At 32.3% G+C, this 23,772-nt stretch overlaps 1 protein-coding gene across 1 annotated transcript; it reads right to left on the bottom strand.

The window, feature by feature from the left end:
• Positions 1–1,137: 1,137 nt before the first annotated feature.
• On the bottom strand, positions 1,138–23,223 carry LOC149901536 (O-acyltransferase like protein-like). Its single transcript, XM_090110894.1, has 12 exons — positions 23,124–23,223; positions 14,003–14,142; positions 13,185–13,533; positions 12,362–12,470; positions 11,242–11,329; positions 7,415–7,581; positions 5,967–6,152; positions 5,042–5,212; positions 3,965–4,112; positions 2,561–2,747; positions 1,714–1,856; positions 1,138–1,278 (listed from the first exon to the last, which is right to left on the bottom strand). The coding sequence occupies exons 1-12, from the start codon at positions 23,191–23,193 to the stop codon at positions 1,138–1,140; spliced, it is 1,899 nt and encodes a 632-aa protein (XP_089967020.1). The 5' UTR covers positions 23,194–23,223.
• Between the last annotated feature and the right edge of the window lie 549 nt (positions 23,224–23,772).

Here is a 23,772-nt window from a genome sequence, read left to right as displayed (position 1 = left end):
TTACTTATTTGTTAACTAATTAATGCTTTTTAATAACAAATTACAACCAAAACAATATAATTTAATTATATTGTTAATAACATTGATATATGAAATAATATTTAAATCCACCCCATTTTTCCTTGTGGATGGATATAAACAAAAAAACTTTGATTTTTGTAGTCAAAGTGGTTTTGACTGTGACTTGATATAAATATATTCTCTAATATATAAAATTCTCGTGTCACAATGTTAGTCTGCATACTCCTCCGAAACGGGTGGACCGATTCTCATGAAATTTTCTGTGCATATCGGGTAAGTCTGAGAATCGGCCAACATCTATTTTTCATATGTACCACGGGCGAAGCCGGGGCGGGCCGCTAGTAATCAATATAAAATTCTTATAAATTGATTGTTACAAAATTAATCATTGGACGGATTTCTACAAAGCCTTACTTTACTAATCTTATATATAAAAATGAATCGCAAAATGTGTTGGTAAGCGCATAACTCGAGAACGGCTGAACCGATTTCGATAATTCTTTTTTTATTATATTCCTTGAAGTACGAGGATGGTTTTTATGTAGAGAAAACGTAAATATGTACCACGGGCGAAGCCGGGGCGGACCGCTACCGCTAGTTCTTTCTAAAAATTTGAGAGGTGTCAAGGAACACCCGGATGGAACGAAGTTCTATGAGAGAGAGAGACAGACAGAGAAACACACAACTCACAACTATAGCAAAAAGTGTCGCTACAACTTTTCGTCTTAATTTTCTCCGTCTAGCCCCCTTTCGCAACGTACGATAAGGAACTTCGTTCCAAAATTAGGAAACATAATTCTAAATAGAGTATCCCGTATTTCTATGCTTTAAATATAAAACGTTCATAAATTATCATTAAATGTACATTTATTCACCACAATTTAAACTCTATTGTTAAAAAAGAGCGTGTGTGCCGAGCACACGTGTCAGAAGTGAAACTTCTTTGGCAAGATTTAAAGATACCGATTTCATTACTCCATGACGTGACGGTATCGCCATGACACGACTGTAATTTTTCTCTCAACGCCTAAAGAAGTTTCACTTCAAAAATATCATAAATTACCATTTTTTCTTCTTATCTTTTTTTACACAAAAATTAAAATATTTCTTAAATAATTATTTAATTTTCTTCTCTGTGTTAATTTTATCTTTATACAACAATAATTTGAAACAGCTAGTAATTGGTACTTCTACGAGGATATGCATCGGTACAGCTAGTATGTAAGATCCCCAGACGACACCAAAATGAACTATTAACTGGAAAAAATAATATTTTTTTAATTAGGTACTTACGAGGGTTATTATTGGTAGTTTTCGATGATATTATGTGACAAATTAATTATTATTGGTCAAAGTTTTTGATATATCCGGTTTTTGAACAGTTTTGGATAAATAATAGTTCACAATATTTATTCTTTGTTCCAAATAAATAACTTTAAATTTTTACAAAAGTAGGACATAAGAAACAAACTTTAATGTATTGTGGGACATAATTTTGTGTAAAAAGTAGCATGATTAGTTAAGTATGAGTTTTCCTTATGGATTTGAAATTGAAATTTGTAGGTGCCAAAGACAGTTAGGTAACTTTTATGAGAATTCCAGAATGAGCTCAAAGATTTTTACAAATTTTTAAAAAGAAAATCCGTTGAAAAATCTCTTATAAATAAATAAATAAAATACAATAAATCTCACCACATAAAAGAAATCCGCATGTCCAAGCTGATGCTTGGTCCCCTGCATGTAATGTAACACACTGACGTGTATCAGAAACACGGCATATGCAAGTTTGCTGGGAATCCGCCAACCACTCCACTCAAGGATTGGGCGGATTGTACCTGAAATTATAAATAATTTAGAATAGAGCAGACTAAAAAATGTATGCATGTACTAGAGTACACACGTAAGAAGTGAAACTTCTTTATGACCTTAAAAATGTCACGAGTATGGCATAACGCAAAAATGTCACGCGTACGGCGTAACGCAAAAATGTCACGCGTACGGCGTAACGCAAAAATGTTACACTAAATTTTTGTCCAACCCCGATAAAGAAGTTTCACTTCAAAAAATAATGATTTTATTACGTTAAAAAAGCCCTAACATACATAAAAAATAAGTCCACGTAATAAATGACATTTACTATATACCTTCAAAGTTCAAATTTAAACACCACACAATAAGATAAGGTGAACAAGTAAGTATTGTTAATTCCATGGTATGATGGTAATAAAATATAGAATAAAAATACGTGTGTCACTTGAGGACTGCCGCGGTAAAGCTATTGCATAGCATTTTGGTTGGAGTTGGAGTGGGGGGTGTTAGGTCTTTTCGTTACGGAATTTTTATATTCGGTCGCCGCGCTCAAAATCTGAGATAAAAGCTATGCAATAGCTTAAAAAAAAAACACGTACATCGTCGTAAGCAAAGAAGATTCTATTGGATAGAGTCGGTTACATATAAACATGCAGGTGAAAAATTTATTCTTCTTTTAAAGCACATTAAAAGAAGAATAAATAAAAAATAATATTTCATTATAAATTACCTTCAAACTTAAACACCAAGCTCAGTATAAGGAACGACAACAAGGCCCCAAGCAGAGCCCTGTGGGATGCCGCGTACATTATCCGCAGGGACATGGACGCTTTTCCGCCACTCGTATAGAAAATCGTGCCAGAAAAGTATAGGACGAATATTAGGGGAATTATTAGCCATGTGATGTAGGCTAGTTTCTGGAAATAAGACTATTTTATAAATTTTAAGCTTCTTGTGAGCTACAGTGTAGATTTTTGTTGGTTTATGAAATAAAAAATTGACTAATGCAGGCAAAAACTTAAAGCTAAACAAAATTTTCTTTTTGGGTAGGTACCTAACAAAATACTTATTAATTTATTTAGAACCTTTATCATTAAATTATTAACTTTAATTTTGCGAACTTAATTTATAAATTAGGTACTATGAGATATTTTTACAGTAATAAATGTACTTCTAATTAAATACAAACACTATAATAGTTAACGATGCATTGTACAGTAAATAAATACATAAATATCCTTTACTTTCAAGAAACAAATTATTATAGGAGAGGTCAGATATTATTTTTACTTCAATAAGGCCAAGGTGTTAATGTCCTTAATTTTATATTAATGTTCCGGGTCATTAAACTGAGGTAACAATTCCAATACTGATACGAAATGTATGAAATCTTTTTGTTTCTAACTATTAATGAATTCTTGAAATACTTTTATTGACCCTGACCATGACACTTCATTTCTGAATGTTATTATCAACGGTTATTATTAATCATATTTAACATAAGAATATTAAAATATCTACCTATAAATAGTACCTATAACTGGTTGACCCCGCACAGGTTTTTCCTAGTGGGTTAACCAGGGATTTACAATTTAGGTATATTATGAGTTTGTAAAAAAATTGTGAAAACAAAATAAATAAATTTGAAATTTGAAATTTTGAAATTTGTAATTTGAAACGGATGATGACGGTCAACTGTTTTAAGCAATTGATCAAAAGAAGCAAAACATTTGTTTTAACTATGAAATTACATTGCCCCAAAAATAGTTTGACTTAATTTTCAACTATTGAGTGATTAAGAGTTCTTACAGACAAAGGGCAAATTGTTCCGTTCTACCGTTCCCAACTTGCTGTTCGTCTGTAACAACTCTAAGATGCAAAACAAAATAGAGTACGTATGTTTCAATTGATTAATGTCGTTCTAGAAGAGAATTGCAATATGTATATCAATATTTAATAATATTATATATAACTAATAATATTATAATATTAAATAATATTATAACAGTTGGAAGCCAAAAATTGAAATGGTTTCAATACATTACGTACAATTAATGTTCTTTTATTTCCACTTAAAAGTCAATCTAACCTCTACGTTCAAACATTTATTCCAAATATCTAGTAAAAAACTTACCTTCTTCTTCTTCAACTCAAAAGTCTTATTCTTCTGCGCATTATATATGAAAAGTCCCAGAAACATTCCGATCGCATAACACGCCATGTTGTTGTGGAACTTTATGTGCATCTTACTGAACATCTCGCTTTGGAACTTGCGGTACAGTCTGGAATGTGTTGGAATGTTAAGTAATTTTGTGGAACGTTTTGGAATTTAGTTCAAGGAATGTGTTAAAATCTTTAATAATTTTATGTAGTTTATCTGGTTCTTCTATGTTATGCTTAGAATAATCATATTTCATCTGTCTTGGAATACAATGAGAAAAGAGGACATTTTCTGGGACACTGCTATTGTACCTAAATATATGCGTCTTCTTGACAATTGACAAACCCGCTCAAGCTATAAGTTTGCGTTGCTATCATAGCTTATTGCACGCCTCATAAGCGAAGCGTTGAGGTGGGTACTACTGTCACTTCGCGCAAAACATCTGATTTTTCAAACTTAAAATGTCTTTATGTATCATACATTGCACTTGTAAGATAATACATACACACACATATTAAGAAAAAACACTATTTTTAACGTTCATGATATTTTTGATGTCATTTTTGTTATTTAAACTAGTTAAAAAACAGTTTAAAAAAGTTCTGTCTTGGACGTCCGTGTGTCTGTATGTGCGGATCCTTTTTCTTGTTAACACGATAGCGACCGAAATACTTTACTAATCGAGTCTTTTTTTTTCTCTTACGCTTGAGTATGCTCAGGAATAGAACCCTTTCATTTTTCAGGGTCTGATTCGATGTGGTTTAATTGTTATTAAATAAACAAAAATAATTATTAAAAAAAAATTATGAGGCGTGCACTTTTGGATTTTTCAAATTATTTATTTAAATACATTAACATTTTGAAGAGTCTTATATCCACACACGCTTGGTCCCACTCAAGCAGGACCATAAATAAGATGACCACCTCCCAAGAGATAGCATAATCACCATTTTTACATACAAATTAAATAATTATTTAAATTAATTTTACTCAGATGACCACCTGTCAAAACGATAATTTTTCCAATAAAACAAATAAATTAAAACTTACTCTGGCTTCATAACAAGAACTCCATCGAAGTCCTGCACCCACACATGTATAGCCGGTCCCACACAACCAACGAGGAACATCAGCGAAATGGCCAACTTCCTGCCGCGGGTTCGTGTGAGCATGAATAGGACCAGACCAATGGCGAACATTTGCAGTTCTGCTGCTAGATGCCTGGAATTGTTATTTTAATGATTATAATAATAATTCTAAGCAAGGTAATAATATAAATGCGAAAGTAACTCTGTCTATCTGTCTATCTCTTCTTAACGATAGATAGAACCGATTTGGATGAAATTTTGTACAATTTTTAAATAAACAAATATAGTTTGCGACCCGAGAAAGACATTTAATCCTGGAAATTACACGGGAACGAGAACTATAACTAACTATAGGAAAGCCCTTAGGCTTTCCTATTGCAACGCGGGTGAAGCTGCGGGCAGTAAGCTAGAATGAACGTATCATATTCGTTGTTTCCTAACTGGTTTTCATTCAAGGCTAATTGAAAAGAATTTATCTTCCTATGGGATGGGAAAGAGACGGAAGGATAGTATTATTTCAATTTAAATAAATAGTAGAAATAAAAGTAATATAGCAGTAAGTTAATGGTGTTGTGACCATATCGCCTGTGGCTTGATTTTACGTTTTAACTTGATTTGTATCACTTTTCATGTGAACGCTTTAAGATGTAAAAAAGAAAAAAAAATTGGTTGTCTGTAAAGTCGGTTTACTGACGATAGTTGAACGTGACAACGTCCGATTGTGCTTCTTTGTCGCTCGTTCCGCGCTCTCGCTCGCACTTCAAGCCTTACATGGAACGCCTCAGAGCGAGGTAACGCCGCATGAGTCATGTTTTTTCGTGCGTGCAACCGGCTCTATCGAATTGTAAGACGTTGTCACGTCAAAAAAAGAATTAATAATTACTCACCAAGTCTGTATAGCACACGCCTTGTTCCCCTCCACGTAATTATTAACGAACAGCAAGTGTGACCACCAATACGTCCTGCACATGTTAATGATTGGTGTCACGTGGTAGTCCCACAGTGGACCCGAACCCACGTGGCGATACCACGTGGTTATGAAACCTAGGATAACTGCAAGACTGCCGGTTAACCTGAGAAATGGATATTAAAGTAAAAATACGTACTATTTGCCACCTTATACTGTAAAACTAAAAAAAAAACCAGCCAAGTGCGAGTCGGACTCGCGCACCGAGGGTTCCGTACAAACCTGCAATTTTTTTTTCACGGGTTAAAGGCAATTAGATCTAAGTATTTGATATGAATTTCAACTTGATAGCTCTACGCGTTCATGAGGAAAAAAGTAATAAGTTTATATTTATTAAAAAATAAATATATATTTTGTAATGTAACTAAAAATTTAAGGTTTTCGGAATTTTTCCTTTATGTGTGCTATAAAACGTTGCTTCATGCCAAATTTCAAGATTCTAGGTCGACTGGAAGTACCCTTTAGGTTTTGATTCCCTTGCGAGTACTTGCGAGTTTCAAAATATGCAGCTTAAATTGCTGTTTCTTTTGATTGCGTTGACATAGAAGTTTGATTTTATTACAGCTTAAAGGTATTATAGACTTGAGTATTTGGTATGAATTTCAATTTAATACCTCTACGCGTTTATGAGGAAATGGGTAGTAAGTTTAAAATTATTAAAAAAATATATATTATGTGATGTAACTAAAAATTTATGATTTTCGTAATTTTTCCTTTATCTATGCTATAAGACGTTGCTTCGTACCAAATTTCAAGATTCTGAGTTCACGGGAAGCACCCTGTAGGTTTTGATTCCCTTGCAAGTGTCGAAAATTTGCGGCATAAACGGCTGTATCTTTTGATTGCGTTGGCTTAGAAGTTTGATTTTTTCACAGCTTCAAGGGACAGTAGACCTGAGTAATTGATATAAATTTCAGCTTCATACCTCTACGCGTTCCTGAGAAAAAGGGTCTTGACAGACGGACGGACGGACGGACGGACAGACGGACAACAAAGTGATCCTATAAGGGTTCCGTTTTTTCCTTTTGAGGTACGGAACCCTAAAAATACAATAAAACAGCAATGGTGTTCTTTTCTTATTTTATTGGAACGAAATTTCATCATGATGCGTTGCGAAAAGGGGCTAGACGTAGACCAAAAGTTGTAACGAAACTTTTTGCCCTACAGATTGATATAAAAACACAGATGATAGTTAGTTAACAATTATTTACAGATTTTATATTGTACTTACGTACAATAAAAACGATGATTGTTTTGATATTATTAACAAAACAATCATCGTTTTTTTTTAATCAATACAATCGTGATTTTTTCTGAAGATAAATTTTAATCACTAGAAAATTATAATAAACAATAAAAACTACATACCTGCACCACCTATAAAACAGTATAAGCGGTAGTTGCGACCACGTGAGGCTCTTGGTGTGAGGGTTCACCTTCAGTGAGTAGACGAGCAGACACCCCGACATGAGGAAGTAGGTCTGTACTAACATCATGCCATTGTAGATAAAGTGGTACAGGATGTTGTCGTATGTCTGGAATTGTTATTGTTAAAATCTTTAAGGAACTGAATTCTTTGTTTGCTCGTTAACTTATTTATTTATTTATTAAGCAATTGCATAGCTTCTATCGTGGGCCTTGAGCGCGGGGACCGAATCCAGAAATTCCGTAACGAAAAACCTCACGCTCCCCACTCCGAAGGGCGCGGAGGTGTGGCTTGAAGGCATAGCATGCAATAGCATTACCGCGGCAGTCCCCGAGTGCCACACGTCTTTTTTTATTTACTATGTACTAGTATTCTTTAATACAAGTGTATGGTCTGTACTTAAATATACAAAAATAAAAGTAAAAACCGTTTAGTGCATTTGGCGGCCTTATCACTTAGTAGTGATCTCTTCCAGGCAATTGGGACAGAAAGTAATCAGCTCAATAAAGTTTAAAGATAGGTAGGTAACATTCTTTTATAATCTGAGTATAACCTGTATAATTGTATAGTTATATCCAAATCCGTCCAGTAGTTTTTCGTGAATTAGAGAAAAACATATTCATCCAGACCTCAAAAACTTTCGCATTTATAATAATTAAATTTATTATAACATATTTTTTATGTGACATAAATGATTTATTTATTTATTTCGAACACCATGAGTGTAAGACATAGGTTACACGCTCAGTCTGGCGTCAGTTCAGTCCATCAGTCTGCTCAGAATGACGGGAGAATTATCGTCTAACCAGTTGACTGACGGACTGATGTTTCAGAATATATACCGTGTTTTTCATCCATCATTCTGGCATCAGTCTAAGCCGGATCAAACTGATGGACTGAACTGACGCCAGACTGAGCGTGTAACCTATGAATATACCTAAATTTAAACACCAAACTCAATAATAATATTCCAACTTTATGATATTGTCACAGGCAGCTTACCTCTAACCTCGACATGGTAAAACTTCATAATTTCCTGTTTAAATATGATAGTTTATTACAATATTTTTACGCGATTTTATAAATGTAAAAGACCTGATTCTGTTTTGAGTTAAAAATTGTGTGAGGCAGAGACATCATACATTCCATATTATTTCACGCACAATTTTCTCTTCACCAAAACTATTTTACACTAGCTTCCGCCCGCGACACCGTCCGCGCGGAAAAATTAAGATTTTTTTTTCTACGTATTTTTCCAGGATAAAAAGTATCCCATTTTATGCCCAGGATAATAAGGTATAATTATACCAAGTTTCATCGAAATCGAACCGTTAGTTTTCACGTGATGCCTGAACATACAGACACACAGACAGACAGACAAAAATTTTTTTAATCACATATTTGGGTTTGGTATCGATCCAGTAACACCCCCTGCTATTTATTTTTTCAATATTTTCAATGTACAGAATTGACCCTTCTACAGATTTGTATATATTAGATACATAGATATCAAAACTGGATAGAATACTAAAAATATAGGATTCATGCGAGTTTCTTTCTAAAATTATTTAAAATATAAAAAGTTTATTTAAAGTTAAAGTAAAGCATATATCATACCAAAACAATTTTTGCTAAGCTGTTGTCACGAAACGAATAAATCTTATCATTTAAAGAAATTTTGAGAATTTAATTGGCAGACAGATGAAAAGATGTATTAATTTGTGTTTGATTTTACGCGAGTATATCATATACATTTAGCAATTTATCACTAGATTTTAACGGATTTTAAACGCGAGCGGAAAAGTGTGCGAAACGTCGCGTCGTGTTGGGATAATAATATTATAATGTTTGAAACCCGTTAAAATATTTAATTTTCAAGATGTATTTATCCATATTTTAGAAAAGGAATTTTACACTCGTATTTTTCATTAAATTCACATCATCTATTTGGATTTGTACTAGCAATTATATAATTAAAGACCACTATGAACATAGTAATGTAATAATTACCTACTGAATTAAACTGACAAGGCGAGCGTGCTAATTTGTGCCTAGCCTAGACCTAGTGTCCTTTTTATTTACGTAGGTACTTAGTAAATTCTTATAGAATGAAGTTTCAAATATCTAAGTAAAATTTAAAATACTAGTCATTATCATCACTACATAGTATAAAAAAAGTGTTTTTTTTTAATAGATAGAGTGATTCAAGAGGAAGGTTTTAGTATATAATTTATTATGTTTTAGATAAAGCGGGTGAAGCCGCGGGCGGAAAGCTAGTCTATGTATAAAATGCAAAAGTAAACACATAACTTTGGTATTAAATAAGAGTTATTTATGTGAAACTTCTTTAGGCGCGTTGAGAGCAAAATTTCAAGGTCGCGTCATGACAATACCGTCACGTCATGGAGTAAGGTACGATAATGGTATCTTTGAATGTTGCCAAAGAAGTTTCAATTCTGACACGTGTGCTGGGCACACACGCTCTTATTTATGTATGTATGTCTGATGTTTTCACGCTCTGTAGCCTACATAAATATAGGTAGGGATTTTTAATTGATATATTATGCTGTTTGCGTCAATGACACTAGATTTTATCGTACCTAATTATAAAAAACAAAATGGCGATTATGACGTAAAATTGAATACATGTGTAAGTACCACTTTTTTATTTGAAATATTTAGGAGGGTTTTTGTGGGAAAGATTTAAGCTGCTAAACAATGAAAAAGTTTTGAAAAATTATCATGCAGTTTAGTTTTTTATACAGATTCTCTGAGAAGTGAGAACTGACATAAAGTACCGTTAAAGTTATGTTCTAAATTGGATCGTAAAGTGCTAACCTAGAATGAAATTACATGTAATACATTTTTTTCATGCACATACTATATTAATACTTATGCTTAATAATAACCTACATTGTTACCTCTCATCGTTTGCCGGAAAAAAAGAAAATTTGCCGTTCTTACTGTAATATTATAAATGTGTGAAAGTGTGTTTGTTTGTTTGTCTTTCATGTCGCGACAGAGTGATTTTGTATTCTGATTTTTATGTCTGAAGATAGTTAGGCTAGCTAGCTGTGCTAGCTAGACATAGGCAGCATAATTTCCCCGCGGTGAAACATCTCATTTCCATGGGATTTTTCTTTCATTATGTGGCCGAAGCCGCGGGCGTAAAGATAGTATTATCATAATTAATAAGGTATTATTATAGTTACATATAAAAAAAAAACCGGCCAAGTGCGAGTCGGACTCGCGCACCGAGGGTTCCGTACAAATAAGTTTAAAATTATGAAAAAAAAATATTATGTGATGTAACTAAAAATTTATGGTTTTCGTAATTTTTCCTTTATCTATGCTATAAGACGTTGCTTCGTACCAAATTTCAAGATTCTAAGTTCACGGGAAGTACCCTGTAGGTTTTGATTCCCTGGCAAGTGTCGAAAATTTGCGGCATAAACGGCTGTATCTTTTGATTGCGTTGGCTTAGAAGTTTGATTTTTTCACAGCTTCAAGGGACAGTAGACCTGAGTAATTGATATAAATTTCAGCTTCATACCACCACGCGTTCCTGAGAAAAAGGGTCTTGACAGACGGACGGACGGACGGACGGACAGACGGACAACAAAGTGATCCTATAAGGGTTCCGTTTTTTCCTTTTGAGGTACGGAACCCTAATAAAACATATAATAAAATATTAGATTTAAATTATATTAGATATTATATTATATTATTTATTATATTAGATTTAAATATACATATATTAAGATATTACCTTTTCAAAATCAAGTGGATTGTCAACGAAACCGCAAGCCATGAGCCACATCGTGTGAGCAAATATCATCATGAAGGTCAGAATCGATCTGAAAATAATAAATTTTTTTTAAATATAATATATATGCATTCTTTCTTTATATTTCTATTCTTCAAATTTAAGAATTATATTAAGTTTGAAAAGAAAATAACATTTATTTAAAAAATTGTATGGAGGGTAGTGAAAAAAATTCTATTGCAAAGTTACTAATTTAGGTATGGAGTCACTTTAGTTACAGTGGTTACAGTTTATTTAAATAATACTTCAAAGTTTATTATTAGCAAAAATATGAGCTAAGTATATGACAATAGCTTCAAAGTAGTCCATTGAAATGTTACATTTTTTAGGCCTAACCTTGCGTTTTTTAGAGGACGCAATTGTATTTTTTTGATATGTAATTTTGTGGGGTCGCCACCCTTGTCCCACGGCCGCCAAATTCAAATTCAAATTATTAATGAGAATTCAATTTGCAACAAATAATGTTAACAATTTTTTTATCAGATAAATAGTTTAAGAGATATATCGTAAAAACCATAGCAACCGCTATTTTCAAGATGGCGGCCGTGGGACAAGGGTGGCGACCCCACAAACTTGGTGATAGCTTCACACTGACCCCCCCTACACATAAAAAAAATAAAATTGCGTCCTCTGAAAAACGCAACCCCAAATGTAACTTTTCAATGGACTATAGGAGTATTTTTTATAGGTCAAAGTAAAAGCAATAAGCATTTACTACGTAGGTATTTCAATAATATGTATTAGAGAAAATTCATTTTAGGTGAACTAGCTATTTATTTTTAACTAGCTTCCGCCCACGACTTTGTACGTGGAACCCCGTTTTTCCCCGTACCGTACCCGCAAGAATTTCGGGAAATCCTTTCTTAGCGGATGCCTACGTCCTAACATCTACCTGCATGCCAAATTTCAGCCCGATACGTCCAGTGGTTTGGGCTGTGCGTTGATAGATCACTATATCAGTTACCTTTGAATTTTATACATATAGATTTTTAAGTGCAAGATATATTTTTTCCTCTTTATTCATTAGCAAGCCTATTTAATAATACTTAAAAAAAGTATTTACCTTAATCCATTTATCCCTTTGAATATTTCAAATCTCTCATCGCCCGTCTCAGGCAAAATTAATTGCTTCCAATTTCGTACAACAGAGAAACATAGCAGCAACTGGTTCCCTAGAGAAACATTAAACAAGGAAATACGTATTTTGGGGTTATAATTATGCAAACATATTCATTAGTCGCAATTATATATGTAGATTTAGCAATACTGTAGATAAGATTACAATAAAAGTTGAAACGACTAGGCCTACTACGTATTTTTTAAACCTTGCTACAATTTATTTTAAGTACATATTTAATGTAAAAATAAAACTTGAGATTTGAGGGAGCACAGTTGTATAATGGCTTGCCTAAAGCGATTAATCAACTAAATAAGAATCCTCAACGATAGCTATTTTTAAAAATAATTTAAAGACATACCTACTTAACTAATTTCGATGACTGTTTGTGTATACTAGCTGCAAAATTTTTATTTCTCATTGTATAAAAGATCATATACATTGTATTGTTCTTGTTATGAGGTAAATAAAGTTCTTTAAACCGAAAAAGATAGTTCAGAAACTAGTGCTGAATTAATAATATTATATATATACAATCATCGCTGATCGCGTAGCTTGTAATTTTTAACACAATTAAATGTTAAAAATAAACAGAAAAAGAAGAAAAAACGGGTTATATAAATAAATGTTTATTTTAAAATAACCAGCTTTTACGTTATATAAGTTGAAATCTTCATGTTTTTGCGATCTTATAAATGCGGAAAACGCAAAATTTTTATTTGTTTAATGTATTTTACAAATATGTTAATTACTATCTACTGTAACTTACCATTGCTATTTTTCCCGTCCTTGCCGAGCGTTCGATTCAGTCGCCAATCATATATCGTGGCTATAAGATTTATCATCACCAATATAAACAGACATCCACCAAACATAAAATCTCCTATATCTATTTTGAAGCCTTCATTTGGTTGTTTACAGTAATAAATTGATATACTGGTATTTAAACCGTATCTTTTTCCGTAATATTCATTGATGCATCCCTCAAGGGCCGATTCTAGGTCCTTTGTGTTTCCTATATCTATTTTCGATATGTATGATTTACATCTACGAGTGACACATATTCCATGATCTAAGTAAGTGTAGTTATAATGTACTATTTCGTCTGCTGAGTATCTCTGAAAATATAAGTTTTTTTATATTATTTTTTTGTTGTTTATTCGATTAAAGAACCTGATTCAAATTGTAAATACATGCATTCCATTTTTAAGTCTAATTAACTTTTTATTACTAGTTAGTATTTTCTCACATTTATCTCTTTGAAGTTCTCATTTTTACAAATTGTTTTGTGTGTATTTTTATCCTAACAATTTACATATTTTGCTAATACCCATTGTCTGTAAATAATTTAGACTAACGAACTCATTTTAACCGTCATTTCAACTAACTTTAAAAAAAAGAAGAGTTTCTTAATAAGACTTTATTTTTTTGGATTCGTAACCTTAGAATTTTCGACTGAATCAACTTTTATTTGATAAAGAATCATTGCTTTTTGCCTTCCGGTTGGTCCTATTTTGCCTAATTTAGTTTGAAGGCGGTTTAGTTTTAATTAATTATTCAATACATAATTAATTCTAATAGGCTTACCTCAATCATTTGCATTAGTTCATTTTTCGGATTTGCCGTGAGAGAGATGCTCACGAGGCAATATAGACCATCTTCTTGACTCAAACATCGGCCATAGTTGTCCAAATGGAAGAGCGGTGGCATCCGCGCGTGTTCAGTTTCTATAATAAAAGAAAATATTATATACATATAATTAACCAAGAATCTAGGTATACATAATATTATAAAGCTGAAGAGTTTGTTTGTTTGAACGCGCTAATCTCGAGAACAACTGGTCTAATTTGAAAAAATGTTTTGGCGTTAGCTAGCTCATTTATCGAGGAAGGTTATTTTAGGCTATATATTATATTATCATCACGCTAAGACCAACAGGAGCGGAGCCACGCGGGTAAAACCGCTCGGCACTGCTAGTGTTTAATATAGACTGTGACTCCTTTTTACTCTTGAAAGGAACATTTTGCCCACATTCCAAACATTTTTCATTGATATACTGTTATACGTACTATTTGGTCGAAATGTGATATTGTCTGTAGTATAGACCTTCCTCATAATTTAACTTTTTAGTTACTAGTGGTCCGCCCCGGCTTCGCCCGTGGTACCTACATGCTTAAACTATCCTATCTCTCAAGTTGGATCGAACTGCAGATGGTGTGCGAATTTTATTATAATCGGTTAAGTGGTTTACGAGTCCATTGAGGAGATTTGATTACCTACGCTTTTTTTTATATATTTTTATTTGCTCGTATATTGGTTCATAAGGGTGTTACACAAAAATTTTTTTATCGCATATACTGCCATTTTAAATTTAATTTTATAATTCTATTACGTTAATTCTATTACTCAGTTTGGACTTTGGATAGATTGTTGATTGATAGATTGTGAGGTTGGGAAGTGAAATGGGATAGGTTTTTCATGGATTTTCCCTGTGGATTTTCCTGTGTTTTTAAGCTATTGCATAGCTTCTATCGCGGGCCTTGAGCGCGGGGACCAATCCAGAAATTCCGTAACGAAGAAACCTCACGCTCCCCACTCCGACGCGCACGGAGGTGTGGCTTGAAGGCATAGCATGCAATAGCTTTACCGCGGCAGTCCCCGAGTGCCACACGTCTTTTTATTGATTAAATTATTTTTTTGATTATTCATATTTCTTCTTCGGTAATTTGGTATCAAGTACCACTGACATATTTATACAAACCTAAGCTTAAAACTTATCAAATTCTTCGCCAAATCTTTATAATCTAGTAAAAATAAAAGTTATCGTTCTTACGTATGTACCAGTAAAAGTTGTTTTTATTTATTCTGTGATACGTATAGAATCAATTAATTTCTCAATACGGAAAATTTTAACTGACCCTGTATCGAACTTCAATGAACAACTTGGAACTTTTTGTGACTAATCTCATGACTTCCTGATATTAATATTGTTTTTGATGTGAAGCTTCTGAGGGCGCGTTGAGAGTAAAATTTCAAGGTCGCGTCATGGCGATACCGTCACGTCATGGAGTGAGGCGACGGTTTTGATATCTTTGAACCTATCCAAAGAAATTTCACTTCAGACACGTGTGCTCGGGTCACACGTTTTTTTTTATAAATTGTATTACATCTTGGTCATCACCTGATAGTGATTGTATCAATATTTAAAAATTTGGTTAAAATGGAATAAATCATTCACTGCAAATAGCCCTATTTTTAGAGGTTTTGCATAAAGATCAGGAATCCATTGCTTACGACAAGAAAATTCTTAGATAACTTTAAATGGATCTAGTTACTTAATTGAAATAGTTTATTGTTATTTTGAAACAAAAATGAAAAAAATATTATGAGGTTAGAAATAATCTAAAAAACAGAAACACAATCGATATTTTCATATTCAATAATTCCAAGCGAGTTTTTAGTTTGTAAAACTAAATACATATTTTTTTAATTTTCAACACTGAACCTACGTACATAGTACCTACTACATAAATTCGAATTATGTACCTATATAATATATATGTACAAGGATGAGGGATAAACCGAACAGAGCATTTATTAATGCAGTGTAAAAATAAACTTAATATTGGTTTCTCTGTAAGTGACAAAAGTCAAGTGCAAGGACAGTACTTTCGATGGCATTTAACCCACTTAGGTTATTCCAAGATTAATCATAAGTTTAACATGAAAATGAAAATGAAAAATGAAACTTACGCTTGAATCACTCTATCTATTAAAAAAAAACGCATGAAAATCCGTTGCGTAGTTTTAGAGATTTAAGTATACAAAGGGACATAGGGACAGAGAAAGCGACTTTGTTTTAATACTATGTAGTGATTAGTATGATTTGCACTCATCAATTCATCAATGTATTGTTTTTCAAAAGCGAATATCCAATCAAAAAGATCTTAGTGAATAGAATTATTATCTGATTCGAAAATTTAAATCAAATAAATGTTTCACAAATCTACGGCCGTTATTTTGATTCCAAACTTGTTTAGACCTAAGTATATCTAATAATAATTGAACCACTAACCTTTGAACGGCTGTAACTTCCCTGTATGGGACATATTAACAAACTTATTATTTTTTCACTTTAAAATCATTATTAACAACATTTATGAGGATTATTCTAATGGAGCTACGATTAAATACAACATAAATACAGAATTCTTTTCTTTTTCGTGTTCTAAATTCAAATTTCAAAACGATGAATTAAAAAAAAAACAAGCAAGCAAAGGAATCTAGGAACTGCTAAAAAACAAAAAACGGTTTAGTGGACTTTTTCAAATTAAAAATACTTAAATATAATTTTCAACTAAGAAAAGTCTGCTATTTTTTGGGAAAACGAACAATGAGGCACAATATAAAATTATGAATTTAAATTATGATGTAAATCTTTCTGTTTCTGAAAAAAAAAAGTCTAAAAAAAAAATTCATTCCATCTTTAAAATAAAATTTCCCGCGCAATTACTTACAACAATAAATCATTTTTAAATTAGTTTCACTTAAGTATTAAAAGTGTCGTTTATCATATTATGTATTATTTAAGTTTATGTTGTAGTGTTGTAGTGAGACAAAATGCAAATTTATGTTGTGTACATTACCATATTTGCCTGGTTTGACACAAAATCAATATAAATTTATCTATAATATTAACTTGAAATTATATAATTTAACAAATCATCATAGTGATGCATTTATATATTTTGACATAAATTCTTGTATTAAATCTTTTTGTTTGACAAAGAATACAGTGTATCTGCCATTTAGATATAAGAGAGAACTTGCTATGTTAATAGCATATAAAATTATTAACCAGTCTGGTACATGTTTAGTATCAGACCCTGGATCTACTATAATTTTATGTAGTAGTAATTATATACATCAACCTAGTTTAAGTGTTGACAGACAATCTAGCCCTAAGCTAGATTTAAACTAGTTTATAAGACAACAGCTAAGCAGTCTTTTTCTATTGTGCATCAAAATATTCAAGGCTTGGCTAGCAAATTATTAGAAATAGAATTATTTTTAAATCATAATAGAATTAAAATATTTTGTGTAACAGAACATTGGCTTAAACAATGTCAGTTGTTAATAAATATTGATAATTATAAATTAAAAAGTATATACTTTAGAACAAACGCTATTCATGGAGGTTCTCTTATTTTTGTACACAATAGTTTAAAATGCAAGGAACGAACTGACATTGTTAGCCTTTCTGTAGAACGGACCATTGAACTGTCCTGTGTGGAGCTGGAGCGTTATATTATTGTTTGCGTTTATAGACCCCCTTCCAGTGACTATAATATGTTTGAGACAGTCATGGAAGAAATATTAAAGCGTTTAAGTAGGAGTAAAAAAAAAGTTATAGTATGTGGTGATTTTAATATTGATATACTTTTACAAACACAAATGGCAACACGAATTGTTAATTTGTTTCGGTCATTTAATCTGTATAAACTTTTTAATGAACCCACACGAATTACACCTACTTCTGCAACCTGTATTGATAATATATACTGCGACTGCAACTGTTTAGAGAAAAATATTCTCAATACACTCACTTCGGATCACTGTGGCCAGAAAGTAGTTTTTGAATGGGATTGTTTACCTGAATTTAAAAGAATTAATGTTAGGCCTATAACTAAAAAAGGCATTAATAAATTTAGAGATAATATTAATAAAAGCCTGCCCGTACTGAATGATCAATCCTGTCATAATAATCCTTGTGAAATGTTTAAAAATCTTTTTAATTTAGTGCATAATGAATTTGAAAAAATATTTAAAGTTAAATCTTTAAATATTACCAAGGATTTACCATTTAGTAAATGGGCGACACCTAGCATACATAGGTGTAGGATCGTTCTTTATGAGTTATATGGTATGAAGCAATATAATAAAGACCCATCTTTTCTTAGTTATGTTAGAAATTACTCAAAAACTTTTAAAATTGTTTGTTTTACTGCGAAGCGTTTGTATATCAGAGATAAAATACGCGACTCCGATAATAAAGTTAAAACAGTTTGGTCTATTATTAATGGTGAAATGGGTAAAAGCAAATCAAGTAATACCATAAAACTTGTTAATAATGGCATGGTTATTGACAAAAATGCTGATGTTGCGCTTGCATTTGAAGATTTCTTTAGTAGTGTCCCTGCTAGCATTACTAATAATTTAAATTCGTCTTCAGCACTTGCAGAGACCTTTTTGAGGGACCATGTTGCGGGGTGCAGCACATTATTTGAATTGCGACACGTAACTGCTAATGATATTGTTACAGCCTTTAAGACTCTAAATTTAAAAAATACTTGTGATCTTTGGGGAATGTCCGTAAATTTAGTTAATAATATAATTGAAAATATTGCGAACAATTTAGCTTTTATATTTAATAAGTGTTGTGACTATGGTACATTTCCTAATTTATTAAAGCTTAGTAAAGTTATACCTCTATTTAAGAAAGGCGATCAAGAAGACTGTAACAACTATAGACCTATCTCGATTTTACCAACATTAAGTAAGGTATTCGAAAAGTTAATATTAAACCAATTGACTAGTCACTTTGCATCTAATAATTTGCTGCACACCAAACAGTTTGGTTTCACAAAGGGGCGCTCAACCACAGATGCTGGAGTTGCACTACTAACACATATATATAAGGCATGGGAAAACTCAAAAAATGCTTTGGGGATATTTTGTGACCTCTCCAAGGCATTTGACTGCGTTGAACATTGTACCTTATTGCGTAAACTTAATCACTATGGGATTAAAGGACAAGCTCAGAACCTCATAGCCTCATACCTGCATGATAGGATACAAACTGTAGTTGTTAATGGAGAACGTTCTAGCGGTGCGTCAATTAACATTGGTGTTCCACAGGGATCTATTTTAGGACCCTTCTTGTTCTTGGTATATATCAATGATCTACCTTATTATTTACAGGATAGGTGTGAAATAGTTCTGTTTGCAGATGATACCTCATTAATATTTAATGTGGATAGGCATGACCCAAATGTTGACGAAGTGAACAGTGCTCTTTTACACATATCCGACTGGTTTACTGCTAATAATTTATTATTAAATGCCAAAAAAACAACTTGTGTTGAATTTTTACTACCAAACGTTAAAAAGTTAAGCAGAAATATTACCTTGAACGGGGAGGTATTACACCCTACAGAATCGACTGTATTTCTTGGGTTAACATTGGACGAGAAACTACAGTGGGGAGCCCATGTCAACACCGCTGCAGGTAAGCTCAGTTCAGCAGCATATGCAGTCCGAAAGGTAAGGCATCTCACCGATGAAGATACAGCTAGATTGGTTTATTTCAGCTACTTTCATAGTATTATGTCCTATGGAATTCTACTATGGGGCAGGGCAGCAGATATAGAAACTATATTTATCTTACAGAAAAGAGCCATTCGTTCTATATATAATTTACGTGCTCGGGACTCACTAAGAGATCTCTTTAAGAATACTGGTATCCTTACTGTACCATCACAGTATATATTTAATAATATTTTGCATGTACACAAAAACGCCGACTTACACACAAGAGTAGGAGATAGACACTGTTATGGCACAAGGAACAGAAATAGAATTGAAATGCCATTTTTCCGATTAGCTAAAGTTAAAAATTCATTTATGGGTCAAGGTATACGCTTTTACAATAGAATTCCTCATAATATTAAAGAGTTTAGTAGTTCTAAATTTAAAACTTATATAAAAAATGTACTAGTTCAGAGAGCGTACTACAGTATTCAGGAATATATGGACGATAAAAACCCATGGAGGGTTGTCGCGTAAAAACCACAGGACAGTTCTTTGGCATGTTATTACAATACTTATATGTTGTTACATATGTATTTTGTAAAATTGTAAAACTGACATGATTTAAAAGAGCAACTATGGAGTTTCTTGCCGGTTCTTCTCCGTAGATACTGCTTTCCGAATCGGTGGTAAATTTTAAAATATGTAATGACGTTTCAAAAGTGCTTCTTTAAGAAGTCTAATTGAATAAATAAATGTTTGAGTTTGAGTTTGAGTTTGTTCAAATTTCGCCGTTAAAATTGTAAATACTTATAAAACACAGTGATTCATCTTGAACAATTGATTCGCAAAATGTAAGTACTTTATAGTTTAATTAAATTATCCGTAACTTAGTAGTTATTATAATTTATTAAAAATCGTTAAATCGTTTTAACGGTCTTCAAAATTTATCAAATTTAAAAGAAATTATTATTAAAATAATACGGGCCGCGGCTTCGCCGTGTAGTCATAGGAAAACCCGCAACATCGCAAACTATCTGTGTGTATGCCGTGATGAACAGAAAGACAGACAGACAGACAAAAGTACTTTCGCAATTAGTAACTGTATACAACATAATGTGACATGTGTTCTTTAAAAAAAACCTATTACTAGGAGATCTTTGTATCTTCAACGTAACTACTAACTAAGTTTGAATGAATCGAATATTATTCATGAATAATTTATAAATTGATATTTATTAACCGTTCGCTCAACTTTACAATTTTACTTAAAACTGAACGAGATCACGATAAAGGTCTCATAACCTTCTGTAGGGTCGGCCAATTTTGATTGCCAATGTTCGAATTACACGAAATAAAAAAAAATCTTAAACAATTTATACTCATTTATACTTTTTATTGTAATATTTAGTAGATAGCAGAACTTTTGAAAACTAAATTTAAAAAGGGATGTCGCTTGATTACTGAACATTATTACAACAGCTATACAAAACACAGGCGGCGCGGCGCTTCGCTGTTTCACCCGCGTGGCTCCGCTCCTGTTGGTCTTAGCGTAATGATATAATATAGCCTAAAGCCTTCCTCGATAAATGGGCTATCTAACACCGAAATAATTTTTCAAATCGGACCAGTAGTTCCTGAGATTAGCGCGTTCAAACAAACTCTTCAGCTTTATAATATTAGTATAGATTAAAAAAATGGAAGTCCCGTCCCCCCTTCGGGTATTCAGGATACCACATCTTTTTCATGGATAGGTTTCCTTATTTTAATATAAAATTTATAATTTATTAATAACGAAATAATCAATAAATAGGAGCATAGAATGTGGTTCTGTAGTAGATAATTTATACATAAATATTATGAATTAATTTAAAACCAGACCCATTCCCTGTCAGTAATTAAAAGTTTTAATTAGGCCTAGTCATAGTTATTAGTTTTTAGAATAAATTTAATTTTAAATACAAACTACTCTATTTCATAATTATTGTACAATAAAGTTTATATAATACTAGCGGTCCGCCCCGGCTTCGCCCGTGGTACATATTCTCAGACTTACCCGATATGCACAGAAAATTTCATGAGAATCGGTCCACCCGTTTCGGAGGAGTATGCAGACTAACATTGTGACACGAGAATTTTATATATAAGATTATATACTATACTAATATTATAAATGCGAAAGTAACTCTGTCAGCAGATAGTATTAACTATTAAGTAATTATAATATGTCTGTATTTTATTATATCGTAATAAAAATATTTATTATTTACAATATTTATGTCGTTTAAGAATCTATAAAACATTCGACGTTGCTAAATCGTGACAGACATGTACACAATTTTTCTTACAAATATTAATGTCGACTGAAACACGCATTTTCGTCCGTATTTAAGTACCTATGTAGGTACTATCTAATACATACCTATATAAAATTTTCATGTCGCGAGTTTAAACTCATCCGAAACCACTTGAACGATTCTCATGAAATTTCGTATGCATATTCGATAGGTCTGGGGGGGGACTTCGATATCCCGTGATAGGAGTACCTTAAAAGCAGAACAACATTTGCCGGAACAGCTAGTAATTTTCTAAATTTATCCATGTAGTAATTTAACTTATACCTAACTAGCGATCCGCCCCGGTTTCGCCCGTGGTACATATTTACGTTTTCCGGGATAAAATACATATTCGGAAGAATCCCTCTAAGTAATGGTAAAAGAAATTTTGAAAACGGTCCAGTAGTTTTTGAGCCTATTCAATTCAAATATACAAAAATACAAAGGTTTCCTCTTTATAATATTAACTATTAAGTATAGGTAGATATATTCTCACTCTATTTATTTCTCTTATTTAATTTTTCTTACATTAGCCAAATAGCTTGAGAGTTAAAGAGTAGGTACAATAATAAATTTGATTGTAGACTTTTATAGTTTACTAGAGGTCCGCCCCGGCTTCGCCCGTGGTACATATTTCGCAATAAAAGGTAGCCTATGTTCTTTCTCAGGGTCTAAAGATTATCTGTGCCAAATTTCATCAAAATCGGTCCAGGAGTTTATGCGTGAAAACCATACATACATACAAACCTTTCCTCTTTATAATATTAGTATAGATAGGTCATTTTCATTCAATATAAGCGATTTAGAAATTTAGTCTAAAATAATTATAGGCAGCATTGTTCTTAGGCTTGTCCATTAATATAAATAATAATTATTAATTAAAAACTTAAATATTTGTTACGCAAAATTAAAAATATGCGTTTTGATCTAGATGTTATAATTGCTGGTGACATCCTAATTTATTCAGTTTCAATTGTTTAAAGGGCATATACTCAAACTTATCTATATTTAAGATCTTTCTAGAACAAAAATTAAATACGGTAAAAGCATGTTAAAGAACTCACCATTAAGTCTATAACAATAAACATCACGACATGAGAACAATAAAACAGTTAAACACACTATTAATAACATTTTTTGCGATAAAATTTCACAACGCGAGCACCTCGTTCGGAAATTTCGATTAAATGAATAATTTAAGGTCAGCATCCGCTATACATTTATTTATAAGTACTGAAGTTCAAAAGCGAAGTAACGACGGGTTGTAAGGACTTAATTTTTGACCTTAACACTGCTGGTTAAGCGCGATATTGTCAAATGTCTCGAGGGTTCCGAAATCGGAAAGGTGAAATTTTTAAAAAAAGTAATAAAATCTAGTAATAAATTGATCTTATTTCTATTGGAAACTAAGTAGTAAGTACATATTTCTAAAAATAAATGGCCATTTTTTACGTTTTATTAAAGGCACAAGGTTCTTATGGAGAGAAAACACCAAAAAGGATCAATAGGGCAGAACATCGTCTGCCAGGGCAGCTAGGATTTTGAAAAAAAAAGGGGATTAAAAAGTGTATCTCTCTTAATGTCAAAAATATCGTAGATATCGGAAAACTTTCCAGGTGAAAATTCATTACTATAGTAAACTATGAAGTTCCAACTACTAAGAAAATGATTTTCTTTCATTAATTCGACTAAAATTAGGTCCACATGTAGAGA

Source organism: Colias eurytheme, chromosome 16, assembly GCF_061535395.1.
Source record: "Colias eurytheme isolate Ceu_HAF_F1 chromosome 16, ilColEury1 Martin Lab GWU primary, whole genome shotgun sequence".
NCBI classification, from domain to species: Eukaryota; Metazoa; Arthropoda; class Insecta; order Lepidoptera; family Pieridae; genus Colias; species Colias eurytheme.
This window is presented reverse-complemented; position numbering and strand designations above follow the sequence as displayed.

What these genes read in the sequence shown, in the direction of transcription:
- LOC149901536 (XM_090110894.1), bottom strand. Translation starts at nt 23,193, where the DNA reads ATGTTATTAATAGTGTGTTTAACTGTTTTATTGTTCTCATGTCGTGAT. An exon ending in AAAGGGATAAATGGATTAAG is followed by an intron (nt 11,330 to 12,361) that starts GTAAATACTTTT and finishes TATTATTTTCAG; the next exon opens with ATCGATTCTGACCTTCATGA. An exon ending in CTGTTTTATAGGTGGTGCAG is followed by an intron (nt 6,153 to 7,414) that starts GTATGTAGTTTT and finishes TCCATTTCTCAG; the next exon opens with GTTAACCGGCAGTCTTGCAG.